The sequence below is a fragment of the Chiloscyllium plagiosum genome, unplaced genomic scaffold (genome assembly GCF_037043375.1).
Source record: "Chiloscyllium plagiosum isolate Xiang-an unplaced genomic scaffold, Cpla_swu_hap1 HiC_scaffold_8, whole genome shotgun sequence".
NCBI lineage: Eukaryota > Metazoa > Chordata > Chondrichthyes > Orectolobiformes > Hemiscylliidae > Chiloscyllium > Chiloscyllium plagiosum.
The window spans coordinates 85,867,419-85,888,743 of record NW_028270146.1 but is presented as its reverse complement, the minus strand read 5'-3'; the positions used below and the strand labels follow the sequence as shown (position 1 = coordinate 85,888,743).

Here is a 21,325-nt window from a genome sequence, read left to right as displayed (position 1 = left end):
AGCCAAAAGCTGGCATAACATGTAGTGCAAAACTGTTTTTTTGGCTTTCATTAGTAACTTTGTGTTAATGTTGGAGGTGAAAAGATCTCATCTTAAATTCCATGAACCAGCAGACACCATAACAATTACTGGATTCAAATCCAAAGAGAAACATTCCATCTTATGTCTCTGCTAAGGGAATTGTGCACAAACAGCATAAATAAAGAGAAGGAAATACAATTTGGTGATGGTGGGGTGGTAGCTGGAGAAGTTAGATTTGCCCTATAGCACTTCACCTCTGAACACTGATATCAAAGCAGACTGAACTGGATTGATCATTTGCATTTGTTAACTTAGTATTAAATTATCTTACTTACTGTACATATTAACTCAAATTCTTTGTACCAATAATATTTTCCTTTGGGTAAATTACACTGTCTTTTGGAATTAGAGTAGACAGTTTCCAGGAATCTCAATGTCTACTGTGTATTTGGGTGTGCATCACTAAGTGCAGCACTGTGGAATTGGAAAACTTCTGTGCAAAATACAATGGACCTATTGATACTACAGTGCCAACATTTAGTAGTATAGCAAACCCAACCTTTAAATAAACTCACTACTTAACAAATTATAAACACATGATGTGCAAATACATTATCTTTATTTGTAAGTTTAAAGATTGAGTTACCAGTACAAATTGATATTTTATGTATAAAAATGCTGTAGTCAATTCATCCTTACTTTCTTTCCATCTGAGAAAAAAGCAATTTTATAATAGTCTCTATTTCTCTTACCCTCAAAACATTACATTTTTTAAAAATCTAGATTAAAAAATTCAGGTCACTTTTCAAACATGCCAAGTGAAACATTCCATGTAGCTAGGAATGTGGATGGCAATAAACAAGTGTTGGTCTGAACTGAACCTTTTTGCAGGAGCCCTCCCTAATAACTATAACTAGGTGACCGGTTTGATTGTTAATGTTAAATTTATTTCAGCAAGTAAATGAACACCAAAGTGGAGCAGAACCCAATCAAGTTTAGCATTAAATAGATTATTTTCAAGGATCATCTTCAGTGGCAATCTAGCATTACTATAGTTCACTGTTTTTACATTTTGAAAGCAGTAATATTGTAGTATAGTGTGGCATTAGTGAATAGCAACAATGTTGCTTGACATTGGATCTTTTTAGTTATGCAGAGTGACTGCTCCTACAGCAACTTCACAAACCCTGCACCAATTTGTTCCATATTTTATTGCCCAGGTACAAAGTGGGAACTCTAGCCAAAGAGATGCCTATTTTGAAAGCAGTTTTGACTAAATATAGGTGTAATCAACTCTGAAAGCTCAAAATGAAATATGATAAAAGGTCCTGCTCCTGGTGAGCAAAGTTACGAGGGCTGGGGAGAAATTATAACATAGCATGCAAAAACATTTTTCTTCCCCAGAAAAGGTTTGCAACTTGGATAAGTAAATTATATTTAATATAACGTTAAACAGGTGCATTGCAAGTTGTAAAAGCATGAGTGTCTTCTGCATATGGTTCAAAAGTAGCCAATACATTCCATTTCCTCTTGTCCCTATTCTATATCTTTATAGTCTTCAGTAAGTGGATCAAAATACAGGGATGTCAAATTATTTTTGTTTATTGGTGGGCTGCACAGAACAATAGTATGGAAACTTGGGAGAAGGGAAGGCACAAATGTTAAAAGCAAGATTCCTATTAACGTTCGTTTATTTATATACCTTAAGCTTATGTTTTGTTGAAATAAAAAGACATGTTGTTAAGCTTCTCACACAGTACTCATCAGGACAGATGCAAGAATGCCAAAATTTCAAAGGGAGTAATGTTGTGAGATAATCTTGGATCTGTTCTGATGAAATTTGAGTCTGTCCAATTGAATGCAAGGTGAAAAGCTTCAAAAGCATATTTGTTTTCAGCCATACTCCAACTTTGTACTACCAAAGTTACTATTCATATCTTAAGTACTGAATATAGCAGACATTGGTGTACTAATTTAGAACTTACCCACCAAAAGAAGCAATAGCATTAAACATGGATCTGTGCAAAGCTTCAATCCTGCGAAATTCAACCAAGATCATTGAACAAGCAAATCTGAGTTGCTCTGACTGTGGATTTGCAGGATGTTGGGAGGGTAAAGGGCACAGATGGTCTTATGCCATAGGTTAGGCATCCCAGATATTAAAGAATAAGAGACAAAGATAGAAATTGCTGTAAAAGCTCAATGGGTCTGGCAGCGTCTGTGGAGAGAAATCAGAATTAAATTTCAGGTCCAGTAACCCTTCCTCAAAATACAGACAGAATTCTGAGGAAGAGTCACTCGACTTGAAACGTTAACTCTGATTTCTCTCCACAGATGCTGCCAGACCCGCTGAGCTTTTCCAACAATTTCTATCTTTGTCTCTGATTTACAGCATCCACAGTTCTTTCACTTTTCATTAAAGAACAAGGGCAAGAAACTCCTCAAAGCTGAAACTTTATTGCTGGAACAGCACAGCAGGTCAGGCAGCATCTAGGGAACAGAAGATTCGACGTTTCGGGCACATGCCCTTCTTCAGGAATGAGCAGAGAGTGTTCAGCAGGAGAAGATAAAAGGTAGGGAGGAGGGACTTGGAGGAGGGGCGTTGGAAATGTGATAGATGGAAAGAGGTCAAGGTGAAGGTGATAGGTCGGAGTAGGGTGGAGGCGGAGAGGTCAAGAAGACGACTGCAGGTCAGGAAGGCGGTGCCGGGCTGGAGGGATTCGGCTGAGACAAGGTGGGGGGAGGGGGGATGAAGAAACTGGTGAAGTCCAAGTTCATCCCCTGTGGTTGGAGGGTTCCCAGTCGGAAGATAAGACGCTCCTCCTCCGACCGTCGCGTTGTTGTGGTTTGGCGGTGGATGAGTCCAATGACCTGCATATCCTCGGTGGAGTGGGAGGGGGAGTTGAAATGCTGTGCTACAGGGTGATTGGGTTGGTTCGTCCGGGTGGCCCAGAGGTGCTCTCTGAATCGCTCCGCAAGTAGGCGGCCTGTCTCCCCAATATAGAGGAGGCCACACCGGCTGCAGCGGATGCAGTAGATAATGTGGGTGGAGGTGCAGGTGAATCTGTGGCGGATATGGAAGTTTCCTTTGGGGCCTTGGAGAGAAGTGAGGGGGGAGGTGTGGGCGCAAGTGTTGCACCTCCTGCGGTTGCAAGGAAAGGTGCCGGGAGTGGAGGTTGGGTTGGTGGGGGGTATGGATCTGACAAGGGAGTCGCGGAGGGAGTGGTCTCTACGGAAAGCTGATAGAGGAGGGGAGGGAAATATATCCTTGGTGGTGGGGTCCTTTTGGAGGTGGCGGAAGTGACGGCGGATGATGCGCTGTACATGGAGATTGGTGGGGTGGTAGGTGAGGACCAGTGGGGTTCTGTCCTGGTGGCGGTTGGAGGGGCGGGGCTCAAGGGCGGAGGAGCGGGAAGTGGAGGAGATGCGGTGGAGGGCATCGTCGATCACGTCGGGGGGGAAATTGCGGTCCTTGAAGAAGGAGGCCGTCTGTGTTGTGCGTATTTCGAACTGGTCCTCCTGGGAGCAGATGCGGCGGAGACGAAGGAATTGGGAGAATGGGATGGCGTTTTTACAGGGGGCGGGGTGGGAGGAGGTGTAGTCCAGGTACTGTGAGAGTCGGTCGGTTTGTAGTAGATGTCCGTGTTGATTCGGTCGTCTGAGATAGAAACAGAAAGGTCTAGGAAGGGGAGGGAGGAGTCCGAGACTGTCCAGGTGAATTTGAGGTCGGGGTGGAAGGTGTTAGTGTAGTGGATGAACTGTTCAACCTCCTCGTGGGAGCACGAGGTAGCGCCGATACAGTCATCAATGTAGCGGAGGAAAAGATGGGGGGTGGGGCCAGTGTAGTTGCGGAAGATGGATTGTTCCACATGCCCTACGAAGAGGCAGGCATAGCTGGGGCCCATGCGGGTGCCCATGGCTACTCCTTTTGTTTGGAGAAAGTGGGAGGATTGGAAAGAAATGTTGTTCAGGGTGAGGACCAGTTCAGTCAGTCGAAGGAGGGTGTCGGTGGAAGGGTACTGGGTGGTACGGCGGGAAAGGAAGAAGCGGAGTGCTTTGAGTCCTTCGTGATGGGGGATGGAGGTGTACAGGGACTGGATGTCCATGGTGAAGATGAGGCGTTGGGGACCGGGGAAGCGGAAATCCTGGAGGAGGTGGAGGGCGTGGGTGGTGTCACGGACGTAGGTGGGGAGTTCTTGGACTAATGGGGACAGGACGGAGTCAAGGTATGCGGAGACGAGTTCGGTGGGGCAGGAGCAGGCTGAGACGATGGGTCGTCCGGGGCAGTCAGGTTTGTGGATTTTGGGCAGGAGGTAGAAACGGGCGGTTCGGGGTTGTGGTACTATGAGGTTGGAGGCGGTGGATGGGAGGTCCCCTGAGGTGATGAGGTTATGGATGGTCTGGGAGATGATGGTTTGGTGGTGGGGGGTGGGGTCATGGTCAAGGGGGCAGTAGGAGGAGGTATCTGCGAGTTCAAAATACGCACAACACAGACGGCCTCCTTCTTCAAGGACCGCAATCTCCCCCCCGACGTGATCGACGATGCCCTCCACCGCATCTCCTCCACTTCCCGCTCCTCCGCCCTTGAGCCCCGCCCCTCCAACCGCCACCAGGACAGAACCCCACTGGTCCTCACCTACCACCCCACCAATCTCCATGTACAGCGCATCATCCGCCGTCACTTCCGCCACCTCCAAACGGACCCCACCACCAAGGATATATTTCCCTCCCCTCCTCTATCAGCTTTCCGTAGAGACCACTCCCTCCGCGACTCCCTTGTCAGATCCATACCCCCCACCAACCCAACCTCCACTCCCGGCACCTTTCCTTGCAACCGCAGGAGGTGCAACACTTGCGCCCACACCTCCCCCCTCACTTCTCTCCAAGGCCCCAAAGGAAACTTCCATATCCGCCACAGATTCACCTGCACCTCCACCCACATTATCTACTGCATCCGCTGCAGCCTCCTCTATATTGGGGAGACAGGCCGCCTACTTGCGGAGCGATTCAGAGAGCACCTCTGGGCCACCCGGACGAACCAACCCAATCACCCTGTAGCACAGCATTTCAACTCCCCCTCCCACTCCACCGAGGATATGCAGGTCATTGGACTCATCCACCGCCAAACCACAACAACGCGACGGTCGGAGGAGGAGCGTCTTATCTTCCGACTGGGAACCCTCCAACCACAGGGGATGAACTTGGACTTCACCAGTTTCTTCATCCCCCCTCCCCCCACCTTGTCTCAGCCGAATCCCTCCAGCCCGGCACCGCCTTCCTGACCTGCAGTCTTCTTCTTGACCTCTCCGCCTCCACCCTACTCCGACCTATCACCTTCACCTTGACCTCTTTCCACCTATCACATTTCCAACGCCCCTCCTCCAAGTCCCTCCTCCCTACCTTTTATCTTCTCCTGCTGAACACTCTCTGCTCATTCCTGAAGAAGGGCATGTGCCCGAAACGTCAAATCTTCTGTTCCCTAGATGCTGCCTGACCTGCTGTGCTGTTCCAGCAATAAAGTTTCAGCTTTGATCTCCAGCGTCTGCAGACCTCACTTTCTCCTCCAAGAAACTCCTCAAACCACAACTAAATAAAGAATGAAAGAGGGCATTGTAGGTTTGTTGCTGCTTTCTCTTGTGCGAATATTTGAACCGTTACAGTTGAAACAGCACATTGGTATCACTTAATGAGATTGTGATTTTCTTCTTTTCAAAAAGAAACTCATATCAGAACAACGTCACCATCACACACAAAGAAAAGTGATTTTAAAGAAAGTCTGAAAATACTTAACTTATTTATAAAATAAATCCTTTATTATGCAGTGTAATGAGTGAACTTGCGTAATTTTGTGCAACAGTGAGTTACAATGTGGTCTTATTTCATATACATAAAATGTGTACATTAGTAGAAAATCATGGAATGCAACATTGTGCTTAACTACGGATATCACAACAAAAGTAAATGGTGCATTTCGATTCTTTCTTTTTGGAACATTTTGAGAAAAATACCTATTTCTATAATAAAATATGTTTTGAAGTTGCCTGAAGAAAAAAATATTTCTTCTGTAAACTGCAATTGCCAGCTCAAGCAGACATTCCGCAATTTCTTTAGTTTAAAGCCAAATAGAATTGAGCAGACACTGGTTTGCATACAAAAGATGCAGAGTTAGAGGTCACTTTCGCCATAGAGTGCTGTGGAGAAGGACATGTAGTCCAGGGAGCCTGGAACTGCATCCGGCCCAGTGTAGGGTGCCATTCTAGCAATGCAGTATTCCGCCTGGTCTGGAGGTAATTCACGACGCAGCTCCTCAGCTGTGATGTAGTTCTGCAAGGTAGAAGAATATAAGTGCCATTAAAGAATGCAGTTGCTTCCAGTCAAAATGTAAGCTGGAGTTTCCACCTTCTCAGATGATACTGCTTCAACACTGGCGCACTTGGAAATTGTAGTACGAATTCTCATTCACTTTGTAGTTCACAGCAGGATTCACTATTAATTACAGTTCTTAGCTTTTTTTAAAAACTGAAATCAAGAGTAAATATTTTAGGTTGGTGAAAATGATACAAACAGAACAGAAGGGCGAAAAATATTCGTCTGAACCAAAGGGGAACCTTTATTTTAAAGGAAGTATAAAATTAAAGAGAATACAGACGGTTCTGCTATCATGTGTCTTTCATTAGTGCAAATTGGCTGTTACATAACTGGGTGAATAGGGATCGCTTTTTCTAAAACGTGACTTTTTAAAGTGTGTGTTGGCTATAATGCGATTATATTGCCAACACTAAGTGTATTTGTATTGTGCAGGGTTGCACTAGAATGCATCTACTGAGTAAATAGCAGAATACCGATATGGGTGTTAAATTGCACATTGTCAATGGCACATTAAGGAAAGCTATATTCAATGTTTGTACAAACTGACACACATGCTGTTATATTCTATTTACTATACAGCTATATTGAGGTGAATGGAGCTGTATAGTAAATAGAATATAACAATCTTGATACAAAATTATTTGTTTTGTATTCCTGCCCTAAATATTTGTGTGTGTTGGAATGGTATAAACAGACAACAAGACCACAAGAACTACAAGTAAGGGAAAGCTATTCAGCTTCTCGAGGTTTCTCTGCCTTTCACGAACAGTGTGGCTGATCTGCTTGTGGCTTCAACTCCAATCCAGTCTGTTCCCCCAATAACCTTGACTCTGTTGATCAACAAAATCCAACTAGGTACAAAATTCTAACCTCAGTGCAAACCTTTGTCATTCCCTGCCCCCACACCGAACCTGATAAACTCCGTCTCAAACAGGTGACAAGCTAATGATGCAAAAATGTATTGCAGCCCATGGTGAAAAGGTGAACTGTATCAAATGAAGTGAATAGAAGTCTAATTCTTTACCATGTTTGAATTCAATTCAAGAACTCACCTTGTCACCAGCTAGAACTTTAAATGAGGCCATGACTTGGTCAGCAGTGTCTGTGTCTGTGGTTTCTCGAGACATGAAGTCCAGGAAGGCCTGGAACGTTATGACACCCATGTTGTTGGGGTCAACGATGTTCATGATGCGTCCGAACTCTGTTTCACTCTGAAATCATCAACCACAGTAATTATACCAATGTCTCATCAGAATCAAAAAGAGGACCATTATCTTTCCCACACCACTGTCCATTGTTTGGTCTAAATGAAGCTCACTTCCACATTTATCATTTTACAGCAACAAAACTTTGTCCTCAATCAGGAATTATTGACTTGACAGATTCATGACTGGGTACAGTCGAGGTTAAACAAACACAAATCAGAATTCAATGTACCAAATCTCCTGATAAAAGTGTTAGCTCACCTCTCATTCAGAGGTGTGGTTCAAGTCTATTCGAGGACCTGAGCGGATCACATCGATTGACATTTTGGTATAGGAATGAGGGAGTGCTATATTCTAACAGCCTTTAGCTATGGTAGATGCAAAACCAAGGACCTGTCTGATGTGTAGATGGTCATAAAAGACCCAATGCCATTTATTTCCCCCCTCCTAAAATTAGTTGGGGAACTTTCCTGTTTCTTCAGCCTCAAGTAAACAAGTAGAATAGGTTAAGTGGCCACTTAAACTTGGTACTGCTGTCTCCTCATTTCGCCTACGTTTCACAAATAGGGAATTAATTGCCAGCAATTTTCTTTCTGGAATACGTTGGGGGTATAAAGCATACTAACAGGATTCAAGCTTAAATCTCTCTACTCAATCATGCCATGGTGCACACAACACATTCAAGGAGAATTAGATCCTCATTCGTACAAAAAACATTCCCTGTTTACTTATAAAAGTTGGGATTTTTAAGGGAAATCTTACAGTGAGAGAAGCCAGGTGGAGATGATGAGAATCTTGGGAAAGCAATCCCGAGCCCAGGGCTGAGAATACAACTGGCGTAGGTCTCTCAAAGGGAAGCACTTATAAGAGGCTGAAGGAAAGATTATAGAATAGAACCCCTAAAGTGCGGAGGCAGGCGTTTGGCCCATCAAGTACACACTGGCCCTCTGAACAGCATCCCAGCCAGAACCATCCCTTACCCAATCCCTGTAAACCTGCATATTCCATGGCTAATTCACCTTGCATGCACATCCCTGGACACTATGGGCAGTTTAGCATGGCCAATCAACCTAACCTGCACATCTTTGGACGATGGGACGAAACCCACACAGACACGGGGAGATTGTGCAAACTCCACGCAGATAGTCGCCTGAGGGTGGAATCAAACCCAGGTCCCTGGCACTGGGAGGCAGCAGTGCTAACCACTGTGCTGTCCAATTTATAAGAGGCTAAAGTTCTGGGACAAAGTATTCAGTGAGGAGAGAGCAGTAGATGAGTGGAAGGTCATCAAATTTAAGTACAATGTCACCAATAGGCCACTTTCAGGAAGAGAACAGAGGAAATTCCAACAATTTCCTCTTTAATTTCACACTCCTGGCCCCCTCCGGCACACAGGCAATTACTCTGATATAGGCCGCAGCATCACATGTCAGCAGGGTATGCCACCTCAGGGGAGGGGTAACTATGGTCAAGTCAGACTGTATGCTGACCTGAACAGGGGTCCAAATGGATTCGCTTCCTGAATCCAGAGGATGGCATGTATAGCCCCAGTGGTCATTCGGCTACAATCAGCAGAGGAAGGCGATCAAGGCACAATCTGCACTAGATTAACCCTGAGCGACCTCAATATTTAGGCAAGTCCTGATCAGGTGGGGCTCACTTAGAAACCAGGGCAGCTGCAGAAAGTTGGTTGTCTGCATTACTAGCATTATTAGTGGCTCAAAGGTACCCATTTGCTTAGATTTTTATCTAAATTTGCTTAAATTTGGCTTGTTACATCTCAGCATGATATTGGAAGGAAGTAAGACATTTATATGGCAAAGCATTAACATTTCTTACCTGTTGGGTGAAAGCACAAGATTATTAACTAAAAGGCCTTCTTCAGGTGGTTCTGAGAGATCTCCTGACATAATTTATTCATTATCATTGTGTGGGGACTGAAAATGTCATCTCCAAAACGTGTGAGAAATAAAATAAAAGGGAGGGGAAACTTTGGGCAGATCCTTTCAGAATAATTATATATTTTTTAAAAAAACAGCAAATCTGTGAGGTAAAGGCCAATTCGTCATTGAGCTACACCATACCCCTTTCTGTTAAAATAACATGGATGTAATCAACTTATTCAATAAGCCCATATTATATACAGTCATGAATTGACCCCCCAATTAACCTATATCCTACATCCCAAATTTTGGCAACTGATGTCCACTCCCATTTCCCCAAATTCTCTCTCCCAGTTTACAAGAAGAGTGCTGAGCTCCAGAGTGTTTGCTATCGGCCCAGGTATTATCTACTGCTCATCATCAATAAGTTTCACCGTAACAGGATACTCTTTATTATCATTGGAATATTGTGAAAGCATTCCTGTCAGCACAAATATGGTGATGAGTAGTCTGGTTCCCTTATTCTGCTCTTCCCTACATCATCCACAAACATTGCCAGTTGCAATATTACAAGTATGTTGTTGGAGGATCATAAATGCTGAATAGGAATTCGGCTTCAATCATCAAATTTCCCTATTATTTAAAGAGCGTAGCATTCTGTTTGACAGCTCATCATAAGCATGACAAGAATTTAATGTGCAAGATTCTTGGGAATATCAGGAGTACAGCAAATCATGGGAACAGGACTTTACACCCATTCTGCGTGCCTATCGAACAAGGTATTGTGACAGGAGTCTCCATCGCAAAACTATCTACAATTCACATAAAAATTGAATGATTTCAAAATGATTTAAGACAGAAATCCATTAGTGAGAATTCATGGCTGTCTGTTTACTAAAACCACTGCGAAAGGGAATCCCATCTGTGGGGCACTCAATTGATACATTGCTCTTTCATCTCTGGAGTCAAACTTTAAAATCCAATCCAGCCCCAAAAGTCAATAAAACATCAAATTTCTGATGATGTAAATCTAGTTTTACATATGTTCCCTGTTCAACATACTTTATAGCATAATATAGCATAGTAAGCAGTACCTCAGCCCTCTGTACCTGTACTGGTTATTTGTTAGACCAATCCATTTAGTCTCAACTCCCTTGATCTGTCCTTAGTTTTTGTTATTTCTCACTTCCAAATGTTTATCTAATTCCCTTTTGAAAGATACAATTAACTCTGCTCCCAGGACCCTTCAGGCAGTACAGATCACAAAAACTCCAATAATTTATTTAAATGCAAACTTGCTGCCAATCATCTTAAATTGTGGGACAATTAGGTCACCACCTCTTTAAAACTTAATAGGAATCATGTCAATATGTACTCATTATCCTCTATTTGAAATTCTGATGGTCTTTTTATCATTTATTCCACCTTATTTTTTCAAATCTCCAGTTAGTGAGGTGAACATTTTTTTCCAAACTTAAAAACATACAAACTGTAGTGAACATTTAAACTTGACTGACTGTATAATCTTGTGCCCTTTGCTTCATCCAAAAACTGCAGTTTCCCCCCCCCCACCAAGTTGCTCTATATTTACACAATGCAGAAGGAACACAATGGGTCATTCAACCTTACAGGCCCACTCCAACTTTCATTTAGGTAATGACTGGTCCTCCTGAATTCCACTTTTGTGCCTTTGGTCCATATTCCTTAATAATCTTACATGATTCTGTCATAATCTTGACAGTTCCCATTGTCTAAGAATCCACAATTCTTTGAGTGAAGAGAATTCTAAATGTGCATTATTGGGGCTTGTGTCATGTTATGGAACAGAGAGACCTAGTGGGTCAAGTACATAATTCTTTGAAGTTTGCATTACATATAGATAGAATGGTCAAGAAAGCATTTAGCATACTTGCCTTCATTGCTCAGACTCAATTATAGGAGTTGGGACAATTTCTTGAGGTTGTTCAGGAAGTTGGTGAAGCATTTTCTGAAGTACGTGGGCAACTCTGGTTTTCCTGTTATAAGAAGGATACTAAGCTGGAGAAGGTTCAGAAGGGAGTTATCAGGATGTTGGCGGGAATGGAAGGTTTGAATTATAGGGAGAGGCTGGATAAGCTGGGACTTTTTCACTGGAGTGTAGGAAGTTGAGGGATGACCTTATAGGAGATTTATAAAATCATGAGGGCTATAGATAAGGTAAATGGCAGGTATCTTTTCCCTAGGGTGGGGGATTTCAACACTAGGGGGCATATTTTTAAGATGAGAGGAGAAAGACTAAATAAAGACATGAGAGGCAATTTATTTTGTTTAAAAAATGGGGTGGCTCATGTGCAGAATGAACTTCCAGAGGAAGTAGTAGATGTGGGTACGATTACAATGTTTAAAAGACATTTGAATAAGAAATGTTTGGAGAGATATGGGCCAAGTGCAGGGAGGTGGGACTAGTTTAGATTGGGATTATAATTTGGTTAGACCGAAAGATCTGTTTCCATGCTGTATGACTGTAACTTTATATTTTTGCAAATTACATGGAGCAAGCCAAAAGAAAATTGCCATCTTTCAGCTTGTATGTGTAATCTTTAATAATTTCAGAGTGGTGCATCTCATCATATCATAGACTTCCATTCTGCTATGACTTTAAAGATTGCAGAAATTCATAAGCAGTGGTTCCGAACTGGCAAGTCCAAAGACGGAGATGTTTATCTACACAGTGGTTCAGCAAAACTTCTGTGAGGCACTGCAGCTTTAGTTCAACGTGTCAATAGTCTTAAAGGTGACCGAAATAAAACAAAACTCAGTATCTGGATGAAGCAAGTCACTAAACCGTACATGTGCTGTTCTGCAACAAAGACCACTTAACATGGATCTCTTACATTCATCGCCCTGCTTCAGAACCAGGCTTTAATACATTGAAAATAGTAGAAGGAATGGGAAGTCACCATACCAGATTGTAACCCATGGAGATAAGGCAAGCTTTGAAATCATCACTGTCCATCATTCCAGTCCTCTTCTACAGAGAGAGGAGGAAGGAGACACCAACAGGACAAAAATAAAAGCAGAGCGGAAGGTAATCACGACAAAAAAAGGAGAATGAGACAGCAAAGTGCAAGACAAGCAAATGAAAGAAACGTTTCAACAATGTATCAAGGTGGAAGAAGAAACACAGGAGAGATTAAAAACAGGTGAATAGCAGATAGTGCGGTTCAAACATCATGGGCAGGAAAAAATTAGTTGAAGAGGAAGATGAATTACAAGAGAACCACCACAAACAGAGACAATAGGTCAAGACATAAAGACAAAGAGAAAAAAAAAACATTTAGTTAATTCAATGTACCAGTTTAGAGTACTTCACATTATACACTAACAGTTAATACCTGTGCGTCATTTCCAATATCGTACCCCAAGCTGATGAGGCAGGCTTTGAACTCCTCTGCTCCGAGGGTGCCAGAATGGTCCTGGGTTAGGCAATGCCACGAGGTACGCCATGCATGGTGATGGAGACAGCAGTTGTTGGGTGAGGGAAAGGATGGAGGGAGAAAAAGTGAATAGGTGGAAGGCATACATGCAAAGGGAAAAATGGGGGTCAAGGAAGGAGATCATGCAAGTGGAAAGAGGAAAACAAAGTGCACAAAATTAGATATCACAACGGTTCAAACTTCATGGTCCCAAACGATAAGGCTTCTTTTCCAGATTACTAGAAAGCTCATCTCTGCTGTCTTGACAGGGATCAAAACTAACGATTCATCCCCAGCTACTCACAAGAGGTCAAATGGTGATGAACTCACCAAGAGGTTAATGCTTTCCAGTTAACAGTTAGAAAGGAACCAACATATGCCAATAACTAACTGTTGATTTCCCGGGAAAATTCAAAGGCAAGATTTTCACTGTGTTTTCTCCAGACTTTGGCATTCTATGTCCTACATTGAATGAGCCAATGGCGAGGGAGCAGGTTTAAGAGTTACTCTGGTCATTGGGTTTGCTTCCTGCAGTGACCACAGAAGCTGCTGCTCGGGCTGAGGGGTGGTGCTGGTGAGGAAAGGGCAGAAGGCAGCAGTTGGGGGGTGGGGAGGTGGGGTAAGGGCGGGGGCGGGATGGAGAAGGTGACACACTTAACCAACCAGGTCTAACCTTTCTTCCCTCCTGGCTCATTCACTGCTGCTGAAGGTAAGGCCCATTATCCCATTTACTTATTGGTATTTGGGAAGATTAAGGCATTAATTTTCTTTTGAAAGAAAAGGCAGAGAAATAAAACTGAAAACTTCAAAGAGCTGTAAAGACATCTTGGATACCCTCACACTACACAACATCTTGTTTCTGCATGCTGGCAGTCTGATACAGAAAACTAGCATTCTCTGGACATTACATCAAAAACTGAACTCAAAACTGTAATTTGATTGTCATCCCATTTCCCTCTTGGAAGTATTTGTTAAAACTTGTTCCTGTCAAAATTTATCCTGCCAAATCCGTGAGATGAGATAGAAAGTTTGCTCTAGTATTCATAGGTATCATAAAACAAACAAGGTATCAATACAATTTTACAACAGAATTTAACAAAGCTGCACATCAGAGAGTGGATGCATCCTTTAATGCAGTGACAGTGCTCAGGGGTAAGGATATGCAGTGACAGCAGTGCAGTGACAGAGAGGCAAGTGCAGTCAGAGTTACAAAGTATACCATAATTAACTTCTCAAAACCCAATGTTCAATCAACATCAAAAATACATCATTATTTACTCTGTTGTCTAACAGCCATTCTACTTTCCCTCATAATTTGCAGTATTTAAACAGGCCTTACTGGCACTGTGACAATTGCATCACAATATTCAAGAAATCAAACATACCACATAGATACCAAATCATACTACTCCCAGTAATATATGAAGCAAATACAAATATCTCTCACAGGGTAAGCAGTTGTTATGTAATATCAGAGTTAAGAGCACTTCTAAGAAACAACTGTGCAGTGTAAAATGTATTATCCAAGTTTGACAAGGAGAAGAATTACATAACTGTTGTGGAATTGATTTTATTTTAGAAAATAATATACATTTCCTTATTTACGCTTCAGTCCATACACCACCAGCACAGATTCTCCCTGATATCGGTCAGGAGTAACATTGATCAATAATCCTAACCTGCAATTCCCCAGAGCACCAAATTAAGACGAGGGGACTCTGTGAATGCAGCAATGCAGTGCACTGCTGAACTGCACAATGAGGGTTTTAGCTTATGATCCATGATGCAGCAAGTGTTCAGATACCATTGGGACACTGGACAAGTTGAAAATCAAATAGGAACTTAATACTGACTGTGCAAAGGGTCTGATGCTGAGGGATCAGTGCAGCAAAGGTATAACCACAAAAAAATAGCATTGAACTACCTTCAACTTTTGTTCTTAATCTAACCAGAAGAGAAATTCAATTCTTTGAAGTTCCACTTTCCTGTCCACTTCTCCTATCTCTCCATTCCTTGAGACGTCAAAACTCTCTGCCTACCTCAGCCTTAGACGTGCTCATCATTGGGGCAGAAGATTCCTATCTGCAGTACACTGTGATTGAAGTAATTTCTCCTCATTGCAGTTCATAATGCTCAGCCCCTTCTCCTGAGACTGCGCCTCCACGTTTTAAGGTCTCTGGGCAGTTGAAGACAGTTTTGCGTCTTCACAAAATGCATACGTTGGGACTTGCCAGCTTTGTTATCTTCACCCCAGATACTATCAATTATTAAATCACACATTTCTAATGGACAAGATGGCACCCTGCAACAATTCAAAATCTGATAAAGTCCAATCAATCAGCCCCTTCCAACTCCATTTTGAGTTAGCCCCTAGCTCTTTACCTACCTCCCCTAAACCTTTGGTTTCCTTCTTTATTCATTAGTGGAGTCTGTCTCCAGCAAGGCCAGCATTTATTGCCCATCCCTAATTGCCCAGAGAGCAGTTAAGAGTCAACCATATTGCTGTGGATCTGGAGTCGCATGTAGGCCAGACCAGGTAAGGATGGCAGTTTCCTTCCCTAAAGGGCATTAATGAACCAGATGGGCTTTTCTCAATTGATAACAGATTCCTGGTCACCATTAGAAATTTAACTCCAGATTGTTTTTAACTGAATTCAAATTTCACCATTTACCATGGTGGGATTCAAACCCGGCTCTCCAGAACATTATCTGGGTCTCTGGGTTAACACTCCAGCGGTAATACCACTAGGACATTGCCTCCCCCAAAAATACTGCATTGCCCTTAATAGGCTTTGTATGGAAATTAATCAATTGGAAAATATGGATGATTTGTTGAGGAGGTTAACAAATGAAAAGATACCATGGGTGATGGGGGACAAAATTATTTCAGTTGTGTGTAAGAGCACTTTTGGACATTAAAGAAAAGTCTAACCATCAGGGTTCAAGTCCCATCTGCCACAGACTCAGAGACGTTGGTTAAAAAGAATTTTCAAAATTGGAAGTATGAATGTCAAATACTGAGCATGAGTCATAGATATTTGACTGATGTGTCTGCACACAGGATGAAGCAGAGTTTGAAAAAGTAATTTATTACCAATCCACTCACATATACCCCCTCCTCCCCCACATTGTTTACTTTCTTTGTCCCATCTTCCTGATGCCATGGATGCCACCAATCTGCTTGTATCTCACTGGAATTGTCATTCTTCATTCATGTGCGAGCTTGAACACAGTGTTGACAGGCCATTCAATGGAGGAATATGAGGCAGAAGGTATGGGGGAGGAGAAGAAAACGGTGGGGGGGGTGGGGGGAGGGGAGAGGGAGTAGGTGAGAGGAAGGAGTCTGGAGCGGTGTTCGGCCCTGACTCCATGAAGAGTCAACGTGCAGTTTTCCACCGACTCAACAATAATTAGGGACCACGCTTTGGCCAATGCTTCTCTCTTCTTCAGCTGGCAACTGTTGAAAATTTCTCCGCTGTTGATGTCCTTTAATACCATGACAACAAGGAGTCAAGTCGCTGACCTGCCCGGTTCATGGGGCCTGTTATTTACTCACTGAGTCAACACAGAGTAGCAAGTAATAGAAGCAAAATATTGCAGATGGCAGAATTCTGAAACAAAGACAAAGTGCTGGAGAAACTCGACAGGTCTGTCAGCAGCCGTGGTGAGAGAAACAGAGTTAATATTTCAAATCAAGTGAGACTTTTCTCCACAACTGAGAGAGATTGGAGAGTGGTGTTTTTCACACTTTTGACAGAGGTGGAGGGCAACAGATGGTGTGGAAGCCTAGTGTGAAAGACAAAGGGGTTATTAATTGGGGATAAAAAGAGAAATAAAAATGTGAAACAAAAATGTGAAACAAGTATAAATTTAAAGTTGTGAAAGAAGCAAATGGGTTCTCTGAGAGCAAACTAAATGAGACACAAAGGACACAAACAATACAAGGTCGTGGGGTGGAGTGGAGAATTTAAGAAAAATGGAGGACAGACATCATGAAGTCAGGTTTTGAAGTTGTAGAATACAATATTGAGTCCTAGAGGCTGTCAAATGTCTAAGCAGAAAATGAGGTGTTGCTCCTGGAGCATGAATTGATGCCTCATTGAAAAATCTCAGCAGGCCCAGGTCAGTAGTGTAGCATGGGAACAAGAGGGTGTGTTGAAATGGAAAGTAAATTCTATTAAGATCGATGAGAAGGGACAAGCGAAGGAACGAACAAACAGTTTGAGCGCTGAAGATTATGGCATTCATCTGCGACTATTACCTTTAGTTTCTGTACGAAAATAAGCAGAACAAGGTTGAAAACTGATGTTTGCAATACTTGTAGGCAAATGGTTACTTTTCTAAAATGGGAACCTGCAGGAATGGGGGAGTCCCTACTGAACATTCCCAGACATACTCCATCAGATGTTATAGTTTCCTATCTCACCATCTAAAATGTTGGGGAGTAATGGCTCAGCAGTCATGGCAGCCACATAGACAGTTCAACAGTTGGTCATGCATTATTTGGTTAGAAGTACAGCATCCACAACAATGAGGGCAGGGAAAGCCTGGGGACTATGGGGGGGGGGGGGGCGGAAAGAGAGGGGATTGAAGTCATGGTGATAAGATTGAGTGGCACAGGTCAGGGGCATACAGGGGAGCTACCTGGGTTACTTTACAGCTCCCTGCCTCCCCAGCTCAGGGCAAATTTGTTGGCGGCCATCTGTAAAATTATGCATCACATTCATGGTAAGGGATGATCCACATTCCATAGTCAAATAATTTGCCAATGCTGCTGTCCAGACTCTCACATGGAAAATGATCATTGGAGGTGCAACAATTGGTGCATACGGAAGTAGGCTAGAAGGGAGGATGGGAAAATACATCTCCGGCCTCAGCACGCTAAAGAAGGATGGGAAAATACATCTCCGGCCTCAGCACGCTAAAGAAGGATGGGAAAATACATCTCCGGCCTCAGCACGCTAAAGAAGGATGGGAAAATACATCTCCGGCCTCAGCACGCTAAAGAAGGATGGGAAAATACATCTCAGGCCTCAGCACGCTTTAGTTTTAAACTTTTACTAGTTACTTTATCTATTATTAAACTTGAGCACTGCACAGTTTCCTTTGTTTCGGAGTTTGACAACTTGAAGTTCAGGTGCAGTTGGTGGCTTCATTGGGGATATGGTTAACATTTTGTGGCAAACATTCTATTTTGAATCGCATCCCCCATTTCCTGAAAGAAAATACTTCAACACAGCCAAGAAAACTGAATAAATCTCACTGCAAAACTCACACATCACCGGCAAGTCAAACCCGTCAGCTTACCCTGTCGAAGTGGTTAAAGGAGGCCCTGAACTCATTCATCTGCTCCTGACTGATGCCCTTTGCATCTCTGGTGAGGACTTGGTTCTCAATTTCATTGATTGTCCTGGCAATGGTGGTGAGCAGCTGTTCCCAGCCCACTCTGATATGCTGGAACAAAGGGAAGGAAGTCAATGAATTAAGCGCACTTGTCTAATGCATTCTCCTTGGCTTCACAGGCACTTCAATTTGTTCTTTCTAATGGCTATTCTCATAGTGACCCTGAGCAGATCTGTACCTGACAAGATTAAAAATAAGCTTGAGAAAGGAGCAAGCTTGAGAAAGCAGTCTGGTTCAGGTGCCACTAATGCTCTATCATCAGCTTTTCCCACATGCTAACACAGTGACAGAGAGAGCAAGGAAGTTCCTCACGCCTGGAGGTGAACTGAAAGCTAGAAAAAAAAATGGATTTTTAACAGCTGCAAGACCAACTTTGCTTGTTTTGGAAATCAGATGACGAAATCTGTTCGAAAGTAAACTGTTCAATGATTATATTGACATGATTGCAAATTTCATTTCAAGAGTTAATAACACTTCAAAAGTTGGCACAACTTCCCTTAACAGTGGAGCAAACAATATTGCACTAATCAAAGCAGATGAAAGGAAAATTATTACTCCTAAACCTGCAAAAATGGTCATAATTAGACCGTCACTGTTGTACAAAACTTAGTGAGGAAGACTAGGATGAGAAAATGACCACAGCTCATTTTCCAAACTCACCACTGGTCATGCATTTAAAATACACTAGGGAAAATATTATAGTCACTTCTCAGGAAAATACCTATTAATATTCAAGCTTTGTTTAAAGAAAAACACAATTCAGCCATGGTTTTCAGGACTGTCTGGGGGGCCCAAAATTAAAGTTATGCTGCTCATCTCAAAGAAATATTGGTGAATCATTTTACAATATGCCTGACAACTTTTACTGAAAAAAGGCTTGAAGGTTTGAAGGAGAAAGCACAAAAATTTATTAAATAAAGACCCATTTAAAAAGACACAGGACACTCTAAAACAAATATGGTATCGTCAGATTAATCACAAGTCTCTGTGCTGTGAAGGTGCTGCATTATGAATGGTTACAGTTCCATAAATTCTACAGTTGTTAGGCACTTTACTTACACTAAAAATGCTGTAATTAAATGATTACTGGTCCTCATGTGTTGGTGTTTACAAAATGCTGTATTTTGAGAGTGAGGAATAGCTCACTGTATCTACGTTCCAGTCTGGAAACCATCCTCATTTGGAGATTGACGGGTTTCAGGTTGTGATTCTGAGACACACAATTCATATCTATGAACTGAATCAAGGTAAAAGCGTACAGGAATGAGAAAGAAAGGCCAAGAATGAAAACAAGATCACGGAGACAGCAGACCAGTTGAGACACAGAAATGTTAAACAGCTTTAAACAATGCCATCATTAAAGCAGCAGGAGCAGCTGCAGCAACACTGCAAGATGACTTCGGCAATTGACCTTTTAAGTGCAAACTACATGCATCTGCATTAAACAGGATGTATAGACAAGTGCAAACCAGAAAAGCACTGGGAGGAGAAGAGCTGTTTACCTCCATTGTGTAGTTGGTGTGCTTGTTGTCAAAGATTAGTGCCTCTTGGATGAGCTGATGATCTCCTTCAAGCTGATCGATCTTTGGTTTGTAGTTGACAATGCTTTTCTCATACTGTCGGAGGTGGTTCAGCTGATCCTCCAATGTGCCATGCATCTCAATGGAGATGCGACCAATCTCCTAGAAAAGTGAATGGACAGAGGCGATGGGATGAATATCTCTGCTGCCTTTTGTGGATACCAGCTGTACAACAGATAGAACCACACCAAACTTGAAAATGCTTGAATAGTAAGAATACTTTTCTCAATCATACAATGTCTTCAATAAATGTAGGTGCATTTGTTACGTAACCTGATCAATTGAATAGCCAAGTTTTAGGAGTATGTAAAACTCCATGATAGACAAAGCAACATTTAGCTCTGATCAAAACCACACCACAGACTTTTGAGTCTGCCAAATAATAAATAATCTAACCTGACACTTCACTGCAGTAATGAGGGATTCCTGCATTGTAGGAATGAGCATCTTTTATATGAGATATCAAACCAAGAGCCAATCTCCCCTTGTTAGTGCATGTAAAACATTGAACTGCTCTATTGACTAAGAGCAGTGATGTTTTGTTCAGTATCCGGGTCAATGCCACTCTCTAAAACCCACACCACAAAAACAGACCATCTAGACATTAACTCATTACTTTTTCTGGAACCTCACAGTGTGGGTGCTTGCTGCTGCTTTCCCTACATTACACCAGTGGCTAGATTTCAAAGTGAGAACGTACAATACTGGCAGTCAAACACTTTGCCAAGTTCTGAGGTTGTGAAAGATTTCATATAAATTCAATTCCCTTGCTTTCTTTCAAATTGCTGTCACAGTGCCTAACGCTGTGTCTGTAACAGCACTATCACTGATAATACAGCTAAGTCAGTGCCTGTAACAGCACAGTCACCAATAATATAGTTAATGCAGTTCCTGTAACTGCATAGTCACTGATAACACAGCTAACACAGTGCCTGTAACAGCAACGACACCAAGAATACAGCTAACACAGTGCCTGTAACAGCACTGTTGCAGATAATATAGTTAACGGAGTGCTTGTAACAGCACCCTCACCAAGAATACAGCTAACAGTGCCTGTAACAGCACCACTGATAATATAGCTAACACAGCCTGTAATATAGCCTGTAACAGCACCATCACCGATAAAACAGCTAACTCAGTGCCTGTAACAGCACCCTCACCAATTATGCAGTCTTGCAACCAGCTCTGTAATGTCGTTGAGATATTACCTCCATCTTAGTCTGAATCCAAGGACCAATAACATTGGCTTGTGTTGCAAATTGTTTCCGCAGTCTCTCATTGGATTGCTGACGAGCATTTTCCTCCATCAGAGCATGGTCCCTCTGAGGCACCAAGTGTCGAACCTGAAAACAAGGTATTATCATATAAATCACTCAACACTGCATCTATTCCTTTAAAAGGGACAAAAG

At 42.5% G+C, this 21,325-nt stretch overlaps 1 protein-coding gene across 6 annotated transcripts in view; it reads right to left on the bottom strand.

The window, feature by feature from the left end:
- Positions 1-5,812: 5,812 nt before the first annotated feature.
- The window catches only part of actn1 (actinin, alpha 1), a 221,127-nt gene continuing 205,614 nt past the window's right edge, over positions 5,813-21,325 (bottom strand). For 2 of the 6 annotated variants that reach the window (XM_087990066.1, XM_087990065.1), the window contains exons 16-22: positions 21,125-21,259; positions 19,839-20,018; positions 18,241-18,387; positions 12,853-12,933; positions 12,423-12,488; positions 7,443-7,601; positions 5,813-6,345 (exon numbers count right to left, since the gene is read on the bottom strand). In XM_087990066.1, the coding sequence (XP_087846192.1) occupies positions 6,187-6,345; positions 7,443-7,601; positions 12,423-12,488; positions 12,853-12,933; positions 18,241-18,387; positions 19,839-20,018; positions 21,125-21,259 (927 nt within the window). In that variant the 3' untranslated portion in view covers positions 5,813-6,186. The remainder of the gene's footprint in view (positions 6,346-7,442; positions 7,602-12,422; positions 12,489-12,852; positions 12,934-18,240; positions 18,388-19,838; positions 20,019-21,124; positions 21,260-21,325) is intronic. The other 4 variants (XM_087990063.1, XM_087990064.1, XM_087990062.1 and 1 more) reach the window with 2 other exon arrangements.